At 40.0% G+C, this 23,416-nt stretch overlaps 2 protein-coding genes across 2 annotated transcripts in view; one reads left to right on the top strand and one right to left on the bottom strand.

Annotated features, from left to right (window-relative positions):
* Window positions 1-582: 582 nt before the first annotated feature.
* On the bottom strand, window positions 583-23,176 carry LOC129379288 (ganglioside-induced differentiation-associated protein 2-like). The gene is made up of 12 exons (XM_055059986.1): window positions 23,043-23,176; window positions 21,216-21,440; window positions 17,384-17,523; window positions 16,632-16,785; window positions 15,382-15,470; window positions 14,086-14,162; window positions 13,036-13,195; window positions 9,785-9,935; window positions 8,257-8,333; window positions 5,680-5,756; window positions 5,420-5,559; window positions 583-727 (listed from the first exon to the last, which is right to left on the bottom strand). The coding sequence occupies exons 2-12, from the start codon at window positions 21,395-21,397 to the stop codon at window positions 616-618; spliced, it is 1,359 nt and encodes a 452-aa protein (XP_054915961.1). The 5' UTR covers window positions 21,398-21,440; window positions 23,043-23,176; the 3' UTR covers window positions 583-615.
* Window positions 22,571-23,416, top strand: part of LOC129379287 (WD repeat-containing protein 3-like) — a 15,870-nt gene continuing 15,024 nt past the window's right edge. The window contains 1 exon segment of the mRNA XM_055059985.1: window positions 22,571-22,746. The gene's annotated coding sequence lies outside the window, so the exon portion shown is untranslated.

Genomic DNA, 23,416 nt, shown 5'->3' with positions numbered 1-23,416 from the left:
TTTGAAGACCATTTTTAGCAGATGTGAAATGATTTAAGTTTGTTTCTCAGACTCGGACCAAATTACAACAGAGTATTAAGGTCATACAAATAAAAAATAAAATAAAATGAAACAAAAATATGAGAATAAAGTAATACAATTACAAGAATAAATTCATATTGTTGCAAGAATAAACTTGTGCAAAAATAAAGTCGTAATACGGGGATAAAGCTGAAGTTATATTAGAATAAGGTCAATATTTCGAGTCTCAACATTATGAGAATAAAATTATAATAATATGACAAATAGGAAATAATTTTCACTGCAAATTAAAAAATGTTACTGTGCAGAAACCCGTCTCTGTTAGAAAAACTATGGTTGCTAGACTACGAGTGGCATCAGGTCTGAGCATCAGGGCAGAAACACAACATTGTTACTGTAACTGAAAATGTTGCTTTAACAGCTATTTAAATGTTTATTAAAAGAGAAAACCTGCATACTTTGAAAACCGTCTTAACCTGGCACTAATAAAGGTAATGGATGATCTGGGTTTTTTGTTGTTGTTTGTTTTTAATCCCACTGTTGCAGAGTCTTTCCTCCAAATCAACACCAGCTCCACCGTAAGGCATCTGCAAATTAGAAAACTTGGCAGGAAGCTAAAAAAAAAAGTGCAGAGAAGGCGCTGACTCCTACCTTTGAGCGAAACGTCGGATGGACAAAATAAAAGGCCCTCAGATTCTTTTTATACCTGCAACACAACAAAAAAACAGCAGAGATGAGACAGAATCCGTCTCATATCTCGCTTTTAAAGTAAAAACAAAAGGAATCAGTGTGAACTTGGAGACTATGGAAAGGATGAGATGACCAATATATTAAGAAAACAACATGTGCAAAGTGAAGTCACTGTAGCTGCGCTTCTAAAAGTGTGGGTTTGAGGTCCAAGAGCCACAAATTTTCCCAACAGTCAGCTCCAACCTGTCCATCAGCGATGAAACAATTACCACACAGTCGTACAGCTTTCCCACAGAGACCACAGTGTCTGTGTTGCTCACTGAAAATGTACAACTCATTAAAAAAAACGTGACAAACAAGTAAAGACGGATATAAAATAGGCTTCTCCACATAACAGCCTCTGGCCAACGTCCGAACACCCAAGTTATGTCATTTTAAAATTGAAGCGGCTTCCCGATTCTCCCAGCAATTAGAGACACATGTTTAGTCAAAAAGTGTCCACAGAACTGGTCCACGGGCCAGAACAAGAATCAGCCGTGTGAGCTCAGTCGATGTTTTTGTAACCATGGCTAGTTGGGGGGGGGGTCAGAGAAAGTGATCGATCATCAACAAATGCAGCAATAAGAACAGATACAGAACAAATGTGGCCACTGTTGATGCTGAATTGCTGAAAAGTTGGTAAAAACCCTCAAACATCTTTCATGAGTCTTTCTCATTAACGTGATTCACAAGGCAGCTGTTTGGTGAATTCCTTTGTTACACCTAGCTGAGATTGATTCATCATTTTATGACATCTTGAGCCATTCGCTGGAGTCAAGAGGTCGACGCTAAATGAACTAAACTGAGATAAGCATAACTCTCTGCAGTATCCGAGTCTGCAAACAGCAGAGACGCACTGCTGAGGTCACAAACCGATGCTAAGGTGGTAGCTACCTCGGTGTTTTTTGTTTAAGATTAAACCAACACACAGACACGGTTCTTGACTTCCTCTCAACAACTGGGGCTTTGAAATCGATGACATGCCATGAACATCTGACTTTAGAAAACCTGGCGGTGCCCAGAATGTTGATCTGTGTTTATTGCCTCTTTGCGCTTGCTATGCCCGCAAAAATACTTCAAGATGTTTTCAAGCGTCACATTAAACCTCAAACTTGAACATATTTTGCAGCCAATGTTTCATGTGACAGACCAAGGTAAAGTTGTTGTATAACTGTAAAGTGGATGTAAAATGATGAAGGGATTTATTTAAACCAGAATAACCCAAATTTATAACCTCTGGTGTGACCAAGCATGGAGGCTCAACTACCACCAGTTCGACCTACTTAGTCTACATGACAAATACAAGGAGGTCAGTGCCTACTCACGATCTCTTTCAACCCTCTACAGGAGAAGCCCAGTCCCAGGTTTACTGAACCCAATTGATAACATGAGGGTTGACTGAGGGACGGAAAGTGGATCACCACAAGGACTAGTCAACGGACATAAGACCCCACAATAACTTCACAGTGAACCAAAGAAAACGAGTCAGGTACAGACAATAGAGCCTCACAGATGTGTGTGGGGATGCCCAAATAGAAGTAGCAAAGAAATACCCAAGAGGAACACAATCCCTCTGGTGGACCGAGTCCTCAGGTGTGTAGGAGGGTGTGTTCCCTGGCACACACACACTGAGTGATCTCTACCACTCAGTGTGAAAGGCATTGACTGGACAGGGACTCTCCCTGTGTGACCGGGAGTTCAGGACTCGAAACCTTTTCTGCTCTGCCCAAATGCACATCAGTTCTCACAGGACAAAGTGAATGTAATCGCTTGTTCTATGGTCCAAAGAAACTGCTAACAGAATTGAAACGACGCCAAGGCAAGATCGCTCCACCCATGCAGAAGCGTAACCCGGGCAGAGCAAACCTCGGACAGAAAAACAAAGTTGTACGGTGAAGGTAGTGAAGCTCACGCTATGACCCGATGTTATTTGGTGGGGCATTTTTTGCCTCATCAGTCAACAAACAGGCAAAGGAAATAGGGGCCGGGGGGCTTGAACGGGTCCATAAAGTTATTTTGCAAGAAACCATGGAGAAATTGACGTTAAAGCCCAGGAGCCTGATCTTAAAAGACTCTATATAAGGAGCACTGATTTGCTTTTGCCAAAACAAACGCGTTTCATGTGAGACCGTAAATTTGTGGAACACGCAGCAATAATCTGCAGCTCATTTTCCGGCCAAACATTTGACCTGCTATGTTTTCTGTCATTGTATCCAAGCCTCATCCTCTGTGTAGATGTGCAGGTGATTGTTACTTTATGATATGCAAAAGAGCAAACCTGAACGGTTTTGATCAGGCTGTGCATGAATATTTGCGCCACATGCCTGAAGTCGCTGCTTTACAAAGACACTGCACCCATTTGTAGCCACAGCACACATTTATTGCTTTGGACCCGGCCCGAAGCCTTCATTTCTGATTTAACCACAAAGCGAATGATGTCACGCTGACAAAACCCTCCATACAGACGAACATGTTGCAGTTACACCGTCGATCACTGTGGCATTCAGCTGCTTATGATGTCGGCCACAAGCAATTATCCATCTTTTACATTTTTTCAGACTCTGATTTTTGGCTCTTTTCTAAATGTTTTGTATACAGCATGTCATAACTTTATTCTTAACTCTCTTCCACTATTAGTTTTTCCTAAATCTCTATGACAATTCGTAATGATGAACCCCGACCCGGCCTTTCAGGTGAGGGGATTTCACCCATGCTATCCTGTCATGACATAGTGAGTTTTAACAAATATGTAAAAGTTGCATAGTGCAACTTTAAGTCATGCTAAGCCAAAATGAGTCTGCTGCCTGCTAGGAAACAGGGAATCATGACAATACCTCCAACAGGAAGTAGCTTTTCTAGCTAAATGTTGGCATGTACATTACATCATGTCATTCAAAAAAATTTTCAAACAGCAAAGCAATCTCTGCCTGGACTTTTTTGTGGCCATGTAGGATGTATAGATACATGTCACAATGAAATGTCAGGAGACATTCATAATTTGCATTCCACCTGCATTCACCGAGGTCTGTGATGAATCAGCGAAGGGCGTGAAGACGCTCCGCGTTATTGTGAATGACTGCGTGGGCTTTCCCTGCTCCACTGAAAGGGGAAGTGGGACGGAGGAGTTTTCATCCATGTTCTGAGACGGCTGCCCCAAAGCTGCACCCGGCCCGTCCGCCATCTGAACAGGTCGCTCGCATAAAACAAAATCAAAACTGTCGTCCTTCGTGTGAACTTCTCACATGAAGTGAAACTAGTGGCAAAAGTTGCCAGATAGAAAATGAATGAGAAACTCTTGGTGAAAACAAACCAATGAACATTTATAGAAAGCAGCATGTTGTGTTTGAAGGTGTAGTGGCTGCATGGAGATTCCCACAGGTCACCCAAAAAAAAAATTTCTTGAAGTTATCAAGCCGGAAGGCAGGAAGTTTGTTTGTGTGTGGATATAAATACATATTTGACTTCTGTGAAGGTAGTTTGTGTTAGAAAAGGAAGGAGAAAAAAAACCCATCCAAAGTAATGGTGTGAAATCTTGAGTAAATATAATTTTTGTTAAAGTCTAAAACAGACCACATTAATTATGCGGACTAAAAAAAGGGACAAGAATTGCTGGAAAGTATTCAGCTAAACAGAACCGATATCTTAAAAAATTACAGTATCCAAATCAGATCAGGAAGTGGAAAGACAGACAACTTTAAAAGCCAGAGTGACTGAGATTCAAAGGAAGAGCACAGTGGTCAATGCTGGGGAAAAAACAAAAACATGTGGATGAACAGGGGTCAATCACATGTGATGAACTCTGAGCAGCAGTGAGAAGAACAAAAACTCACTGTCAGTCAGAATTTTAGGAGTCTGCACCCAGCATGTCAGAAACCAAAGAACAAATCACGTTCGTCGGGTATGAATCATTAAAGATTCTCTGACTGTTTTTAGCCGATCTTCAGTATAAAAAAACTAGAAATCGTTGCAGCCAAAAGAACGATTAGCCGTGATTGGTGTCTTAAAGCAAAAAGTGCATTTAATTTAGAGTAAGTAAGTTCTTCTCAAACAAAACAGTTCAACAGTAATGAACTGTTCAAATCAACTCAGTTCAACGAAAGAAAATCACATTTTGCCATAACTCGTTTACAGATCCTGTAATGTGGGCAGGAAGGACCAACAGTAGCAGTCAGTTTCACAATGAATCAGAAAAAAACCTCTGACTGAAGACAGCAACAGTCTGTAAACAGTTTCTGGCAAGCAGTTCTAATCCAGCTCATTTGTTTTTGCCACTTCCCTTTGAAGTTCAGTGTGTTAAACGCACTGATGTCGTCTTTGAGTGAGACACTCCTTAAAGGAAACTCTGCATCTCTTTTATTACAGTCGTTAGCTAGTTGGCTATGGTCTCCATTACTCAGCCTGGCTCAGCTACCACATCTTTGAAGAGTGTTGGTGGTTTAATTATCTGCTATTTTCAGCTTAAAGAGGTTTGTGTGCTTTAAAATGTAGCACTGCTGCCAACAGAAAAGTATTGATCGGTTTCAACATCTTCAATTGGAAGCTAGTTAGTCTATCAAGCCTCAAATGAAGACCATCATAAACTGTTGGCGGATCAAACCCCAGCATGGACTCAATAAGAGTTGAAACTCTGAGTTCAGTTTGACTCGGGAGAGAAAAAGTTCAGACTGACTTGATGTCGACGACGTCGTAGAGGTTTCTGAGGAAGTCCGAGTCCAGATGGTTGTGCTCTCCGGTCAGCGTGTGGAAGTAAACGATCACATACTCCTTCACTGTGATGTGATCCATCACATGGATGAAGTACAGTAAGGCCTAAACGGAAAACAGAAATCGATTTAAAAAAAAAAAAAACCCGCTCTGTAAAACACGAAGTGAAGAAACGATTGGGCCAGTCTGACCCCGAAAAGTGCTTAGAAGATTTTTAAAAAGAACCTTTTCCAGGTCAATGAGGGTTACTGGGATGTTTCGTCCGACTACCACCATCACCGTCCTGCCGCATATGTCCACACCTAACAGACAAGCAGAAATGTTACAGAAAATCGCTGGTAAAAGTTTCACCTTCAAGAATTCGCCCGGAAATGTGGTGAGTTCCTGGTGAGCTGTTCAGACCAATCGGGAAGTCAGACTGCTAATTGCTAACATAAAACGCTAAACAGTCTATAATGTAAACAATTAACATTTATGCCAACTGTTAACATTTGCTTTTTAAGTCTTATATATAAATTCAATAAATGAATAGATCATTTAGCGGTACAAACAAAAACATTGAAGCTTTTTGCTCTCAAACAACAGGCTGGACACAAAATCTAGCAGAAACAAGATTAATATCTTGTAAAAGATTAATATTATCAAAAAGACATAAAAAAAAAGTTAACACTCTCTACTGTATGCGTCTCTATAGTAAGATTTATGTGTGCCAGCACCTCTTTTCAATGAAGCAGAGAGAAGCAGGCTATTTGTTTTTATATTTTGTAGTATCATCTCTTCCTGGATTCATTAAACCAGAAGTTATGAACAAATATTTTGCTATTTCAGCAGAAATCAGAATCGAGTAAAATCAGGATGAGCAGCTCAGAGCGTTACTGAAATACTGGCCACAAATGCGTTTCGAGTAATTTATTACATCATTTTGTTGTTTTCTTTTTTTCCCTGAAGAGGAAAACAGACGAGGAAAAAAACCTCCACATAAATTATATTTTAACAAATAAATAAAAACCCAGAACAGAGCGAACATCAGAAGTTCTGCGTCTGCAACAGAGTCGCTGCGGAAAAAGCCGAGGGAGTCTGCCAGCGTGAAAACAGGTTGGCCCGGTTATCCGGCACATCAAACCACCGACTTCATGCTTGAACTTCATGACACGTCTGAAACTGCTCTCAGAGCAGAGTTTGCTTAAATCCAATTTGAATGCATGCTTTCTGTTCTCGGGTCACAGAGCGACGGCGTCTGCAGTCTCACTGAATCCGCCACAAGTCGGTCATGTTTGACGACAAAAAGAAACAAAACAAGTGACACTTAGGAAAATAAAAACAGAGGGTGACGAAGCAACATGCCTCCAATCGTTTTGTTTCCATCTAGCTGGACTTCCACCTTTTGAAATGTAATATAATAGAAATGCAACTTGTGAAAAGGGAAAGAAATTCAGCTTCTGCTATAACCATTAAATATTTATTCTAAACGTTTCCTCGTTTAAAAATAATCAGTAAATAAAGGTGTCACGTCGAAAAGGACATCCTACAACCAGATGCAGGACTGTACAACAACAACAACAACAACAACAACAACACTGCCCCCTCCTGGTGACGAACAGCAGCTGCACCTGACAGCTGAAGAAACAAACAAACCCGGTTGATCTCTAGCAAACCCACATTAGAGGCTCTGGGCCACAACACACACTCAACACACACGCTGGTTTCTGACGCACCGCTCCACTCACTGACAGCATGCAGAGGGAAGACGCTTTAGTAACTGACTGCAGGTTTTGTCTGGATTCGTTGCTCTGATTCTTTCCATTCAACAAAAACGGCAAACAAGATGATTTTAATTTAAGCAGAAGATCATGTTGGATTATGTCTTCGGGGTTCCTATGTTTTACATAACTAAATTCAATATTTCTATTGACTTACATCTCTAGATCCTCATCCAGTATTTTTGACAACTTTCCATTTGAACATAATATTCAGGGAGAACTGTCAGGTCCTACTTATGTCTGCTATAATAAGCAATTCATTAACTGATTAATAATTTCCGTTCTTGTTATTGGACATAATGCTCTGTCATTCCATTTACAGAGATTCCATAATACACTTTACGTATGGTTTTGGTTACAAGTTGCTTCTTTTTCCTTTTTATTGTTGTTGTGTTTTATTTTGGACATGTAAAATATCTCCCAGCTGTATGTTCTGTACGAAATGAAAGTTTACTCGCCTTTCATTATTATACCATATATGATTTAAAAATGGTCTCAAAGCAACAATATTATCGTTCATCATAATCATCTACCTGTTATCGTCCCGCTACCATTAAGTCACACAATTATGAGACGTTTTAGCTTCAATCGTGTGTTTTACAATCCAGAACTCTTGAATTTTTCCCCAATCAAATTTTCAGGGATCCACACCAAATGGGATTCTCCTCTCAGCTTGAAAACGTCTGAAGGTGTTTTGTGTGAATCTCTCCTAAAAAAGTAGCAATCTGAGAGCTTGTTTGGCATTTTAGACCCCAGTTTAAGAACCTGTTGAACAGCTCAACCTGTAAAGCTGTTTATGGAAAGAGCATGAAGAAAAACATTTGAACGTTTCTAGATGTGTGGGAATGTTAAAATCCAAGATGAAGCACCCATCAAATCAAGAAGCTTTGCATCTGTGTGTTGGTCTACAACATGAAATTTGGGAGGTTTGAAGTTGTAACGTGAAAACACTTTCAATAGTCTTCAAATACAGAACATGAAATTACTATTGGCTCCCGAAGGAGGTTGCACAGTAGATATTTTGGCAGCCTCTCCCACCTACCGGTCTGATATAAGGCTTTCAGCGCAGCGATGTCTGACAGATCCTCCGCTCTCGCTCGACACAGCCAGCGACTGTAGCTGCAGGACCCAAACACACACAGACGGAAACAAAAAAGAAAGAGAAAAGGTTGCTTTTTGATACACAGTGGATGTAACGCAACTAGCACTTGCACAGAAACATAAAACCTCCTGCAACTTCTGGTAAAACTGAGGTTCTCTTTGAAGTGGTGACTGATGCTGGACGGCTTCAAATCATCTCTGCTGCGGTTTGGAGGAAATCAAAGCTCTCCAGGCGGCAGGTCCTTCAGTTTGGTGGTTCTGAGTTACACCAAAAACTCTCAAAATCCATCTGGGATTCCTCCTGAGGCGTTCTTTATTTTCTACACCTGCTTTTGCACTAACTGAAGTAATGGTAGCAAGAAATACAAGTATAGATGTGTAGAGAAATGCACCAATCGCTTCTTTTTCTTTGTTTTTTTGTTGAGGCCAATTTTCCAGTTTTCTGTTTTCCAATTTCTTCACAAGGGTATTAAAGCATGCTAATTTAGTATAAACCTAGTTTTATTTCAACAATCAAATATCACAAAACACTTGCCAAGAAATAAAGATGATCTTCTCTGTAAGCGTAGATCCTTGATATTATTGCAGTACCTTAAAGAACAAGCTGTTTGTTTGTGCGAATTTATTTTTGAGTATCAGCGGCTTTACTTGGTATTTAACCAATCTTCAAGATTCTTCTGATTGGTGCATTAATAGCCGTATTCCCATTAACCACAGAATTGGAATCACAAACACATATTTGCTTCATGGAAGTTTCGAAAGAACTCTTTTTTTCAGAAAAGGTTTTTGAGAGTTTTCAACCGTACCAAAATGTGTGTGTTTCACAAACTGCAACAGAAATGCCTTTTTCCGCGTCACAAACATCAATAACAGTCTTCAGTGCAGAGGTTGGTAATGTGGGAGGATATCTGCAAGGTATTTACAAGTCAGAGGAACTACAGACAAGTAAGGAGATATTTTAAAGAAAACTGTTTGCTGCTACAGTAGGAAGCCTGTTGGTGTCGGCCGTTCTTCCACTTGGTCCAGTCTGTCAGAGTGCCGGAGACGCAAAGTGACTGCGAGGAAAGCTTAGAAAACCACCAGTGTAAATTACAGCAAAGTTATCCAATTTACTCTTTTGCATTTCCAACCTCTGTCTGAATTAGCAGAAATTGGAAATCTCACAATTAAGACATGAGTGGCATTTCAAGAGAACAGAGAGAGTAATGCTAACCAAGCTAACACAAGAGTTTGAATCTCTGTTTTAAATTAGTAACAACCTGTTTCACAGTAAATGCTTTCTTACACACACAGTGTGACATCACCTCTGATTGTAATGCTAATGATTAATCAGCTGTCAAGGCAAGAAAACGGGCCAGACTGTGGTGAAAATTGGTATTTATAGTTTTTCAAAGAAATATGAATAATCTGGGATATATTTAGCTGGAGACATGCTTTTCAGCAAATATTTCCTTTGCTGGGACTCTTACTTTCTCTGGTGCTGCTTCTGTACGGCTGCTTCAGACATCTGGCCCTGGAGGATCTGCTTCCTCTGCTTGTCCACGTCGCCCTCCATCCGAGCGAAGGCGTGATTCCCCACCTGACCCAAATCCAGCTCCAGGCTCTCCTCTTCACGCTCATCTGGACAGAAAAAGATCATACAGGGTTTCTGCAGGTTTCACCAACTAAAATTCAAGACTTAACAGCCATTTAAGACCCGCATCTCCACAGAAACTAACAAACTTTGTCCAGACAACTGCCGATAAATTTGCTAGCTGGCTAGCAAGGGTATGTTAGCGGCGAGTTAGCAGTAGCATCAACCGCACATTTTTGCCAGAGAGAAAAGACACATGACAATAAATAAATATTGAATATACCAGTTGAATTTTGTCATATAAAGACAAAATTCAACTTACTTTGAAAAAAAAAGAGAATTTAGTACATTTTAAGGCCTTAATTTTAGATAAATGGATTTAAGACTTTTTAAGAACCATTATGAATGTAATTTAAGACCTATATTTTCATAGAAATGTACAAACATTGTCCAGCCAACTGCTGGTAAATGTGCGAGCTAGCTAGCGAGGGTATGTTAGCAGTGAGTTAGCAGTAGCCTCAATCATCTCGAGTCATACTGAGTGCGATTCAAAGTTTGCCGGACAGAAAACTCACATGAGGAAAAAAGAAAAATGCACAGAACATACAGAATTAAATCTAAGACCTGTGGTTAACCCATCTTACTTCAAAAAAAAAAAATTAAGACATTTTAAGCTCTTACTTTATTTAAGTCTTTTAAGAATGTGCGGATCCTGTGTTGGACCTAAATGAGGCTCCTCACAGAAACGAAACCCCTTCCTACCTGCAGTCTGTTTTCTGTGCATTTCAAAAACACAAACCTGCTTACCTCACTCGTGTCAGAATATTTGCTTGTTCTCATTTATTGCAGTACACAGACACAGATGCATATGACATTATTTGTGTGCCATCAGAGTCAAGACCGCATCCAGGCACCGCTTCAATCCCTCCTCAACCACATGCAATGGTGACATTTGATCAGCGCTGACAAAGCCATGTGTGTGTGTGTGTTCGTGTGTGTGTGTGAGAGGCTGTTGTTGGGCTTCCTCTGCAGCAAGCCTGCTTACTTTGGATCCACCGTCTGAAGCCACATCTCCCAACTTTGAAGCTCTGCGCCAGAAGACATCACGGCTCAGGTCAATGGAGACAACAGACTCAAGTTGGAAAACGCTCTACCTCACTGACTGACACAATGGCTTTGGCTTTCACAGTCCAGCTCCCAGAAACCTAACAATTAGAGCGCATGCAGCTCCAGAGGTCACGCAGGTTGCTGAGCACATGGAGCTTTGGGCGGAGCGGGCTCGGCTGATATTTTGTGCTTCTTTGACTCGTTTCTGTCAGGAGCAAACAGCTGCATATGCGCTTTTCCTGGATAACGAGGGATCGATTCCTTCGAGATACCTCGAAAATGAATGCTTCAGTAGGAGCAGGGTTTCATTTCACTGTGATGCTGCGGTGCTCAAACGCTGCTCTCATAAAGAAACCTGCTCTGCTCTCCCTCAAGTCAAACCAGCAACATCGACTCCAGTCAGATTACATAAAAACAAACGAGTCATATTCCACCTTTCTATTTGTAAATAATAATGCTCAACAGTGGGATTCAATTTGTCACTAAACAAAGATGCTAGCAGCATCAGAAATGTTTAGCGATTAAATTAAATTAAATTTGTAACCCACCACATTCCTGGACGCTACAGTTTATATTTTCATCTTATTTTTTTCATGTTGGCATAGTTTTACAGATAGAAAAATCAAGAATTGTGACATGTATTTTTTTGTGACCACAGGCGCCCTGGGACCTTTGATCCACTTTTTTTCCCCTTACTTTAATATCTTCAAAATCCAGATTTTCAGAAAGAAAACTTTTATTATGTTTTACTAATAACAATAAAATTCTGTTAATTGTGTGAGTGGAGGACAATGTTAGAGACTCAAATTCAAAAGTACCTTATTGATCCCGAAGGAAATGAAAAGAATATTCAGCCCGTTTTATCTTGATCGCTTTTGATCAGTGATTTGCCGCTCAAATGCAGAATAATCTGATAATTTTTCTCCAATCACTAAATGCATTAAAACTGAGAACCTCCACAATTTTACGTGGAGAAACCCATAATCCCAACACAGACTTTTTTTTTTTTAATAAAAACCAGATAGAGGTTAGAGTCATAAGCTTTCATGCATGAATATAATCTTGTGATTATTTTGGTTCTTATTGGATTCAAAACCATTAACCTACCCAAAATCTGCGGCAGGTTTATTCTTCTGTGCGCAGTAAGAAAAAAGTTGAAATTAATCCAGAACTAGCAGCTTGTTACTCAAAGAAAACAGAAAACGCTTCCAAAGCCCCATCAGTGAATCTCTCGATCTTTTTGTTGAACTTTTTTAAAAAAAATAGAGTATCTAAAAACATTTGATTGGTTTTATTTTCAGATATCTCTGTTATGTGCTTCTTGTTTTCAGATAATCTCCACTTATCTGCTAAACCGTCATTAAAGACATTTTAGAACCGAGTTCTTTTTCTCAGAACTTTATCTTCAGGAGATTATGAGAACAAGATGATGAGCCCAAAAGAACTGGACTACATTTTGTTTTTTTAGCCAAAAAATAAAAATAAAAAAAGTCCAAAGTCACAAGTGATCTGGATATTCAACCTCAAAGTTTCATAAATGCAGGTTTCCAAAGCTAGACTGATAATTACGGTTTTCGATGAACTCTGTCCTCACTTCACTTCTGCTCACTCGGCTCCATGCAGGAAACAGGAGATTTGGTTCCATCTGTGTAGATTTGTTTCCACCGTCTGACTGACACATCGAATTGCTTCCACACTTCATCCTGAGAAAGGAACATTTCTAACCTATGAGCTGTTGCTGTTGTGTCACTAATTTCTGGGGTTTTTTTTGTTTTTAAACCCGAAATAAAAAAAGCCTACATCTGTAATATTTTTTGAAAAAATCATGTTTCTCTTGAGAGGGAAGACGGGAAGTGAAAAAATACCAAATTGTGCATGAGTCTGCTTGTTTTGCTGACTTCTTAGCCAAAAGGAACGAATGTTTGATCTGATTCCGTTTCCCCAAACTTGATACCGAACATCTGAGAAATAATGACGTTTTTTTTTTTTTTTCCACCCTTGGCAAACGGATTGTTCTGCTCCAATGATGGGAGAACGTACCTTCCAGGCTGCCTGGCTTCTCTGCGATGCGGATCTGTCTCTCTGGGACCACGGGCTCGCCCTCCGAGTTGCCAATGTCAGCCGGGATGAAAGGAAGGCAGCGCCGCTCCTCTTCCTCGGAGCGAGGGTAGTACAGCGGGAGAAGCTTCTTGTACGCAGACTAAACACACACACACATCCATCTCAGTGTTTTTTGTTTTGTTTTTTGGGGTATTTACAGACATTTAGAGAGAACCGCTGAACGTTATTCACCCCCTTTAGAAAAAAAGATGATTCTAACGCACTGCTTCAATTCAATTCAAAAATACTTGATTGATCCCAAAAGGGAAATTAAATACTGTTGTAACTCTTATAATCCAAGTATTTTCAGAGTTTTAACGCAGATGGTGACGCCGTGAACTGGAAGGAGATCCAGTAGCAGTCAGTCTCACATCAAGTCTGAAGCGGCTTCTGACTGAAGACTATTAAGAACTGCAAACTGCTCAATTTCCAAACAATATCACACAGTAGTATGTAGTAGAAAACTGCACAAAACAAAGTTGTGAGTGCTAATCCACCTCATTTGCTTTTGCCGCTCCTCTCTGGCTGTGTGGTTAAAAAACCAAACAGATGTTGAGAGAAATGTTGGAGTTGAGGATAATATCAGTGGAAGAGATGGTTTAAACTTTCTCCGTGAAGCTTCCTTTTTCAACTCTACCTGGACTTGGGGTCAAAGTTCAGGTACTATTTCAGCTTTTGATGTGCTAATTTGCTGTAAAAACACCTTGTTGGCAGGGAGACGCATCGTTACAACACCATCTGCACAGCATCCAAAAATGGAAGGAATAATTGTCCAAATTAAAAAAACAAAAAAACAGCAGCAGCAATGTCTCAACCAAAACAAAAACAATGAGCAATCATTTACTGAGTCACTCTGACACGCTGACACAGTGTCTGAACATTTAAACGTAGACCAAACACAATTTCTGACACAGATTTTGCTTGAATGTATTGTCTTCTAGTGTTTGTGAATAATTCTGTAGCGTCAGTATGTATCGGTGTCATACAGACCTCCTCTGTGTCTGACACTGCGAACACCACCGAGTCGATGCTGTTGCCATGGTTCTCCAGGAACCGGCGCACTGTTCCTGTAAACACAGCAAACCAAACGAACACTGTTGTTACTGGACGTACCAATGAGATCGACACGCCACACGAAAACGTAACATTTGCTGTAGCTTGGGTCACCATTATTAAAACACCGGTCACGTTGATAATTGTTCACATAGGTGTTTTAAAATGACACTGTCACTTTGTAATAGATGTATGGGCAAATATACCTAGAAGTTACACCAAGCAACGCCAAGAAGAATTGCAAAAAAACCCAACTAGAGAGAGACTTTGAGGGAAACTGTGTTACATGCCGATATGTTTTTTGGATTCGGTCCAAAAGTCTGATTCAAAATCTAAAAGTTTCTGCCATTCTTGTTTAGGCAGATTAATAATGCCAACAAGGTGGCAGTATTAGGAACAGATGTTGTTCGGTTGAAACTAGACTGCTAACTAGTTCCCATCTGATTCTCATGAGAATTTTGAGCCAAAAAACCCCCCAAAAAGGTGCATTTCCGTCTACTGGTTTGGAGCGAATCAACCGGGCTGCACGAAGCGTAATTTTGTCAAATGTAGACGTCGTGCATGGTGGTAATAACGGTAGCAGTTGCACGGAGCACATATCTCTGAGTTTTGTGCCCCTGGCAAGGCAGAGACTCACCAGTGGAAGAGAGCGTTTGGTCATTTGGCAAATGTGTTTCCATCTCCAATTAAGCGAATCAAATTTTTCTCAGAAAAGCCAAAAACCACCTCAAGTTAGCGTTAAAAACATTTTGTTTAGAAATTGAGGAAGACATTTTGAATTTTGGCATTTTAAAATCAACCTTTTTTAATGCAATACTTCAAAATGCACATAAAAACGGTTGATGAAAACACTGTTAACTTTACACTGACAGTGTTTCACTGATGGGAACATTTTCAGTCTGAGCTGATTTAGATAGCCACATTCATTGTGGCGTTGACTAGCCTGTTAGCTTTTAGCACCCAACTGTTTTCTTTGCTTTCACTGAGCTCAAAGTCACATCACTTCTTTCCATGACAGAACTAATACAGGAACTTGTCACCGATCCACTCAATCCGATGTGGAATGTATCGGCAGGGAGTGGTTGTCGTTCTTGGGTGTGGTTCCTCTTAAACTCTCTTACTGTCCATCTCCTCTGCCGCAATATGTCTTTTAAGCCACACGGCTACGCTAGCAGAGAGTAAAAGAAGAGAAGAGTCAGCGTTTCCCTCAAAGTCTGAATAGACGGGTCTTACTGAAAGCGATGTGTGCAGCGTCTTCCAGTGGATAGCCTCTTTTGGTGGTGGTCAGCACGCAGAAACCGACAGACACCATCGACTGTTCTCTGCGAGGGACAGGAGAAAAAAAACAAAAACATTCTCACGGGTTTGTTTGCATAAAAAAAAAAAAATCTAATGACAATCAAACCTCAGGGAAATGTTTAAATCAAGATAGTGATATGTAAAAAGGTGGGAAAAGTTTGGAAATACAGCGTGGTTAGACTTGGGACTTAGTCTACACATAGCCAGATTTCTGGGAACCAGAATAGTTTTTCATCCACATGTAAACTCTACCGTCATTAAAACGATTGCTCATGAAAACTGAAGTGGAAATTTGAGAATCCTCCTTATTTGCATTTGTGTGTGGACACTGGAAACTGCAGATTCAGAGGTAAATGCATGACATTCAGATGCTTTTTGCCTGTTTTTACAGGCCCAACATGAAGGCAAACTGCTGCTCAACCTCCATATATCCCAATCGATGGCATCCAAATCAACACCATCTTGAGTTTTACTCATATTTATAAAAATAAAATTTAGTTTAACCTCTCTGTCTGACCACACAAATGAATCTCCTGGCGCCATGTTTAAATCCTAACAGGAAGTTGTGGTTGTTTTGGAGGATTGTCATCGACTGGCACAGATTTTAGCTCTGCACTACACCGCCCCCTGTGGGTTTGGCATGTTTAAAACAACGCTCAGTGGTGTCATTCAGTGGGTTTGTGTGGATGAAAACTAATCCAGTGTGTATGGCGATACCTTTTCAAACTATGTGGCAGACATATTCACTTTTATAAAGTTCCAGCTACATGTGAAGAAGGCCTAAGATTCTTATTTAGTGAAACATAAAGGCATTTTAAAACTAGCTAAATTTAAAAGGTTGTTTTCCGAAAAGAGGGAACGTCTGAGTAGCTTTTCACTTTCTAATTTCTAAACTTTCTAAATTTCTTCACTTTGACTTCAAAAGCCAAAACAGCTGGAGATTTGATTAATGAGCCAAAACTTTCATTGTATTGTTTCTGGAAGAATTAGATTTGCTTTCTTTAAAAAAAAGCAAGTATGTTTATTGCACCAGGTCACATCTGTGAGGAAAAGAAATGTTTAACAAAAGTGAAGGACAGGACATCATTCAGGGTTGTTTCCCGGCCAGATGGAACCAGAGAGTGTGTGAAGAAGCTGGCCCGGATCAGACGGAGCGAGTGGCCGATTGAACTGTTGGGTCTTACGCTGCCAGCTGCATGACGTTCCTGTAGCAGCTGAACAGAGAGCTCTCCGCTGCAGTCCTGTATTTGGCTTTGTACTTCGGTCCCACAGTATGGATGATGAACCGGGCCGCCAGGTTGAAGCCTTTGGTCAGCTTGGCCTCGCCAGTCCGACATCCTGCACACAAAACACACCAGGTGGAACTTCTGCTTCACAAAGATACAGGGGTTCACTGCTCTCACTTCTGATACCGACACCGATATCTGAGGTCTGGTATTGGCTGATGACGATCCGATACAGGGAAACAGTGCTAAATTGACTCAAGACATTTCTTTTTTTAAAAACACAGAAATAAATGTAGTGAATTATTCTTACTGTTTGATAACTCTGCACCAGTTCAGCTCATTTAAATACACCAATAGCTTCACAAGCCTGGTGGAACATGTAAAAATAACACAACTTTAATCTGCTCAGTCAATTAGGAGCATAAGAGCCCATGTAAAATAAATAAGCCTGCCGTCGCGCAGAGCATAGCATTAGACTGAATAGATTGGTCACATTCTCAACGATACCCAATCTGGAATTATTTTCAATATCGGGATTGATAACAATATTAGTATCAGATCGGTGCATCTATTTTGTGTTGGTCTATCATATAAAACCTTAACATGACTAAAATAAGCTCTCTTGGCCTCTACAGGCACAAATCTCCATATGAAACTTTTGCCTCGTGATTTACTTTTATCCTCTCTGTTGCTCTTCCCTTTTGCTCTACCTTTGAGTTTCACAAGCTCTTCCCTCAGTTCAGGCCCGGCGAGCTGATGGATGCTGTCCGACACTGGATTCTTGTCGTTCAGCGACTCGTTGCTGGTGTTCACAATGGCAGTGCAGTTCAGCAGGGCAACGTCCCCGGGGCTGTCGCAGAGAAAAGAACAACAAAGCAGTCGTTTAGACTTCCTTTGGTCAGCCTAATCCTTTGGTCCATCCTGACTAAAAGGATTATTAAACCTCTCCTCATGCGTGTAAAGAAAGGATGAAAAATTATTGCAGAGGGGGAAAAAACAAGTTTGCACGGGGTTTACTAAATGGATTTAATGGCCAATGGTTCTGATTTAATAATTACACACCTTTGAGTGTGTAATTATTAAATACCTCCTGCATTCAAATTGGATTTAAGCAAACCTCCTCCTGGTGGGGGCCGCTGACCTTTGACATATACCTTAGAGCACAGAAGATATTCACTGCTGCTCCCGAAGGCAAGTAGAAATGCTTTCTAGAGAGACACATTTTAAAAATAGACACAGTAGAGACTGAGGAACCATGAAGAAGGCCTACCTGCAAAATTTACATCAACAGATAGTGGAAACTTGGACACAACTGAGTACCTGATCAGGACAAGGAAGCAGGATTTACAACACTAAACTGGCTTCCACCGCATTCCTGCCTCTAATTAATGGACTTCGCTTCAGGTTAGATCAAAGCAGGAAACACTCATACGGCTTCGCTGTTTGCAACAAGAGCCAAACATCCAGCCTGAAATGTCACTTTTATTTTAAGTTCTCTGCAACTTACTGAGGGAAACCTCAACAAATGCTAATAGAGCTGTCTGTGTATATCGAACCTGTCATTTAAGATAAGATTTACTTTATTGATCGCAGAGTTGGGAAATTTTGAGCCAGATTTGAGAAAAATAAATATTCAAACCTGTGCAACCGATTCTTTTTTTGTTTGTTTGTTTAAAGCACATTTCAGTAGAATGTGGCGTAAACATGACATACCAGAAAAAGAACAGGTCACATAAAATTATCATGATATTCGGACCTTCGACTTGACCTTCCAGAACTGAGTCAACTGATACAAAAGGAAATTAAAGCAGAAAGGGTCAAAATAGATGGAGTGAATTAGGAAAGAGGTCGACTCTGAGCAGTAAAAAGCTCCAAAGAGAGAAAACACCCCAAAAACTTCAGTGTCATACAGGCCAAATGTCATCACTGATGACATCGCATTCAATCATCTACACAGTTTATCAGGCAGACTATTTCTCATTTTACTATTTCCTTTGTAAATCAGGGCCAAACATATAGAGAAAACCTATTGAGCTGACAGATCCTGCAAATGCAGCAGTGGAGATGAAGCGTAAATGTTGCAGTTTTCTAATCACACTCTGGCCCCTGTGTTCTCTAAACACTTGGCGTGAGCAGCAGAAGGAATCCGTCCCGTTGACCTCACAAAGAGCCGCGACACATCGGCTCGTTTTGAACGGTCACAAGCTAAAAGGTGCCACCGCTCGCGGGCCGCTGGTTGCTGAGTTCTAGTCATGTTACTGGCGCAGGAATGTGCCTCCTCCTGGTGGGGGCCGCTGCAACAACAAGGCTCCTTCAGAGAAGCTGCTGCAACAGGCAGACAATCAGTCAGGCCCCGGGGACATGATGCGGCCGTCCTTAAAAGTCTTTAAAGGTGTCCATTGATTCTAAACCGGTCCGTGTGAAAAGTGGAGAGGTACTTTCCACTTCTCAAAAAACACGTAATCAAATCAAGTTAGCATTGGTGAAATGGCTGCCTCAAACTGCAGGAGTGTGGAAAAATGTTTGCCCCCTTATAAATTTCTTCTTCCTTTTTTTTTTAACTTGAGGAAAAGATTAATCTCCCGTTTCTCCTTGCTGACGACCGTCCCAGTGGTCTGTCTGACTTCATCTTACATTTTGGCCAGAACCCGGCTTGCTCAGAGCAGCAGAGTTGTTTCCCCAAACGGAGCCGAGCACACGTCCCCACGTTGAGCGAGAGCTTTAAAAGCACACGCCTCACATTATCGCTCCCTCACGTAGACATGTGCGCTCAGATCAGTCTGTAGATCGGTCGCGTTGCGTGGAATATAACATAAATGACAGCAGCTAATGAATATTTTAGTAATCGAGCATAATACTGATTATTATGATGATTAATCAAGTCAAAAAAATGTCACAATCTGCAGATTTTTTTTTATTTAACCACTTAAACTTATTTTATACAATATTGCAGATTTAGTGAAAATAATATCAGTTCCTTATGTGAATAAATATTTTTAACTGTTTTGTCTTTTAAGACTATTTCTGTTTATAGGGCTACATTTGCTGTGACGTGCAGCTGCAGCCACACTGTCACCTAAACAGGACTGAAAAAGAAGTTGTAAGCAGTTCATTATCACTTTTATCACAATTAAAAAATGTTAATGTCCATGTCACTAGGCCCTGTCTGTTTCCACCTTGTCTTTGCTTTTAAAATAGGAAGTCGTGTTCATAGTGATCCCTCTCTCTCCGTGCGACATCAGCCTTGTGACCGCTCATGGCAGGAAGACTAAAACATTTTTTGGAGCAGTGCTACAAATGATTGCGTAACTTTGCGTCTTCCTGTCAAAGATTTAAAACTGGGAACTGACTTCGAAACATCCGCGAGGCACATGGTACAAAAACAGTTTGGTCCAGTTTTTATATTCATCAAGTCACAGAGAACTGCAGGAGTTACCAGCGACATGGTTACAATACAGATTCTTCTGTCAATTGCGTTTGCAGTGTGGTTCAGCAGATTCAATCTGTTAAAAACATGTCTATCGATTTCTGCCTCATTGTGTCCGATCACAACGGCCTGGATTGAAATAGTTAAACACTAACATCAGTGAAAAAAAGGCCCAATCATGTCTAAAAGTGCTCACATGACTGATAACGGTGTTGGTCCCAAAGATTATTCAGGCCAATGACAACAACTGTGGAGCGTCGGGTTGAAATATCTTCTTACAACTTCTCATCAAAGAAACAACTAGAAAACTCTGTACATTTTATTGCTAATTCATTTGAAATCTACACTTCCATTTTCTTACATCTCACACTGATGTCTGCCTTTATGTTTCCCTTTCTTCTACAATACCAATAAATTCATTCAAAAAATAAATAAATAATTGACTGCATAATATGACAAAATGTGAAAAATAGAAATTGAATCAAATCTCCTATTCGATTGATTCCATTAGGATATTTAGGGTTGCGATTCAATTACAACAATGTTTGATCCAGAAACAACTTTTAGTTCAGAAACCAATTTTTCTTTTCCAAAAGTCTAGAGGTCCTGTTGCTTTTCCTCTTGTCTTTAACTGACCAGAGGCAAAGACGATGTAAACAAACAGAACATTAATTTTAAACAATTTTATAAAGCTCCATGGTGTATCGAATTCCATCAGTAACTTAAATTATCAGTATGAGGTTAACCTTAGTTGTCTCTTTTTCTTAACTAATAATAATAATAATAAACTAGCAAAGAATAATTCAAAACATAATTTTGCAAAAAATTAGGCAGACAAAAATCGATTTTTGAGTACTTTGAGTAAATTAAGAATTCCCGTTAGATGGAAATGTGATTCTCTATAGAATCAGTTTCTTTCTGTGCCTCTGGTGAAAAAGTTCATGGGGAGAAATATTTTACTTTACTCTGTAAACAGATTCAGAAATGGAAGCAGGAACGATCTAAACTGAGGCTGGAAAACACAACAGTTTATATCAAAAATCAAAAGAAAAAAACATTTTCCTGTATTTTTGCACTCTGCAGTTAGAGCGTGACGAAACGCACGAGTGACTCACAAGAGGATGATCTTGCGGTTGATGTCCGGTCTGAACGGGAAGGGCGAGGGAAAGGCCTCGTGGTCCAGCGGGCCGTCCCCCTGGTCCAGCGGCGTCTCCTTGGCTTCCTCACTCAGCTGCTGTTGCCACACCGGAAGGGACTGGATATCCACAAACTGGGAGCGAGCCCCCAGAGGATCCATCCCACCGACCGCCGCTAGAAGCTTGCACGGCGTCTCACAGGAGCTGCAAAGCACACGGAGCCGTCACAAAAGCGCAAACCAGGCCGCTCAGTGACTTATGAACCACATGTCTGTTTTGTTTAACATCAAAGTCCCTAAATTAAAGTGATAAAAGAGAAGCTTGAAGCAATTGGAAGAATGTGATCTGCTGTGTTAAGACCAGTGATGGCAAAGTTACTTTGAGAAAGTAACTTTCTCAAGTAACTGATTACTCCTCGAAAAAGTAACTTTGTTTACTGATTATTTGATTTGAAAAGTAACAAAGTTACATTAAAAGAAACGTTTTTAGTTACTTTCAGCAGCTGTTAACAACAACAACGCTCCGCCACCTTTGAACATCACCTTGATCTTTCCCAAGACTTCATTGTAAGCTGTTTTATAATGATTACATCAACAATGTGTCTCCACATTGAACTGAAGGTGAGATTGTTTTATGGTTATAACAGTACAAAAAAATATATATGTAGTAATTTGTGCATGATTTCGTGTTTCTATTGTCTGGAAAACTATAAATAGGATTTCAGAAAACAAACAACAACTTTTGAATGTCTTTGTAACAACAAAAATAATTTCCTTCCAGCAGGTAATCCTTACTTTACAAAAAACAAAGATCTTCACCCTTTTGTTGCAGTGAAGCATGAAACAAAGGAGCAATTGTATTCAAAATAATTCTACATGTACACATCTGTGCCACCTCCTCATTTTGTCTTATCTGACCACTTCTTTCAGTAACGAGTAATCTAACACCTTACTATTACAAATCCAGTAATCAGATAAAAGTCCAAATCCCTGAACATTACTATTTTCTTTAGTAATTTTACTTCCTCTGCCCGTCATGGGGAGTGACTGCCATTTCTACATTCATGAGCTGATCAGAAACGTAAACAATGGAGGGAGGAGAAAGATGCACATTTTGTTGCTGGGAAATCAGGAACTATTTTCAGTTTCTGTCAAGTCCGATTATTATAAGACAACAAAAAATAGTCATGCTGTGGGTGTGGCTTCACCCTGTGCACGCCTGATTTCTCTCTGGGTACTCCGGCTTCCTCCCACAGAACAAAAACATTTGCTGCTGGGTTGATTAGTCTCACTTGACAGTTCACAGATGATTTGTGTCAGCGGTGGAGGTTCACATTTTTTCTTTTTTTTAATCAGAAAAACAACCTAAACAGAGCTGATGTATGATGGCATCGATCACAGACCACAGACCCAACTGAGGATCTGAAAACGGATTTGAAAGAAGCTTTTCCTTCAGCCTGACGGAGATTGAGCTGTTATGATGCGAAGAAGAATGGAGAAAAACTGGACGAGTAATTTATACTTAAATTTCTACAAGATTATAGGTCCATTTTCTGTAATTCATTTTTGAGAGAGCAGGCCTCGAAATAAATAAACCAATCAGAAATTATCTCTATTAGTAAAAAAATTATGAATTAAATAACTGTCTCAAAATGCTGTAGTTTACACCTAATTGTTAAGAGATGAAGAGCAGTATTTCTGAAACATTTAGCATTGCTGTCCAGCTGAATCAGCAAAACACCTACCAACCGCGTCCACGATAAAGAACTATTTAAAATAAGAACACGTAGAAATATTGAACCAATACCTTCAAAGCTCAGGCGGGATTGTTTTTACGTTGAGTCGTCATTTTATTCAAGAAATTGACTCCAACAGCAAGAGAAACTGAGCTATAAAGTCCCCATCACCATGGTCCACTCAGTTAGCAAACATGTCAGTAGCACAATGACGCAACGACGTACGTCGAAGCCGCAGCGTACCAAAACATCCGATTGGGGAATTTCAAACTAAAAGTGGTCAAATAGCAAATTAGAATCAGTGAGTTTGTTTTCATTTTTGTTTTTCAGCCATTTTTTTAAAATTTCCCCTGTGAAATTTGTCATTATAAATGTATTTTCCGTCTATATATTTAAAAAATATAGACGGAAAATAAATTTATGTTGAAATGCATTTTCAACAAAT

The sequence above is a fragment of the Poeciliopsis prolifica genome, unplaced genomic scaffold (assembly GCF_027474105.1).
Source record: "Poeciliopsis prolifica strain line A6 unplaced genomic scaffold, Auburn_PproV2 SCAFFOLD056, whole genome shotgun sequence".
Taxonomy (NCBI): Eukaryota; Metazoa; Chordata; class Actinopteri; order Cyprinodontiformes; family Poeciliidae; genus Poeciliopsis; species Poeciliopsis prolifica.
This window is presented reverse-complemented; position numbering and strand designations above follow the sequence as displayed.

Bases quoted from the DNA above. Each gene is read 5' to 3' on its own strand.
- LOC129379288 (XM_055059986.1), bottom strand. From the start codon at position 21,397: ATGGATCCTCTGGGGGCTCGCTCCCAGTTTGTGGATATCCAGTCCCTT. The intron at 16,786-17,383 runs GTAGAGCAAAAG...TTTTGTGTGCAG, and splicing joins AGAGCTTGTGAAACTCAAAG to GATGTCGGACTGGCGAGGCC. The intron at 9,936-13,035 runs GTACGTTCTCCC...TTTTCTGTCCAG, and splicing joins GAAGCCAGGCAGCCTGGAAG to ATGAGCGTGAAGAGGAGAGC.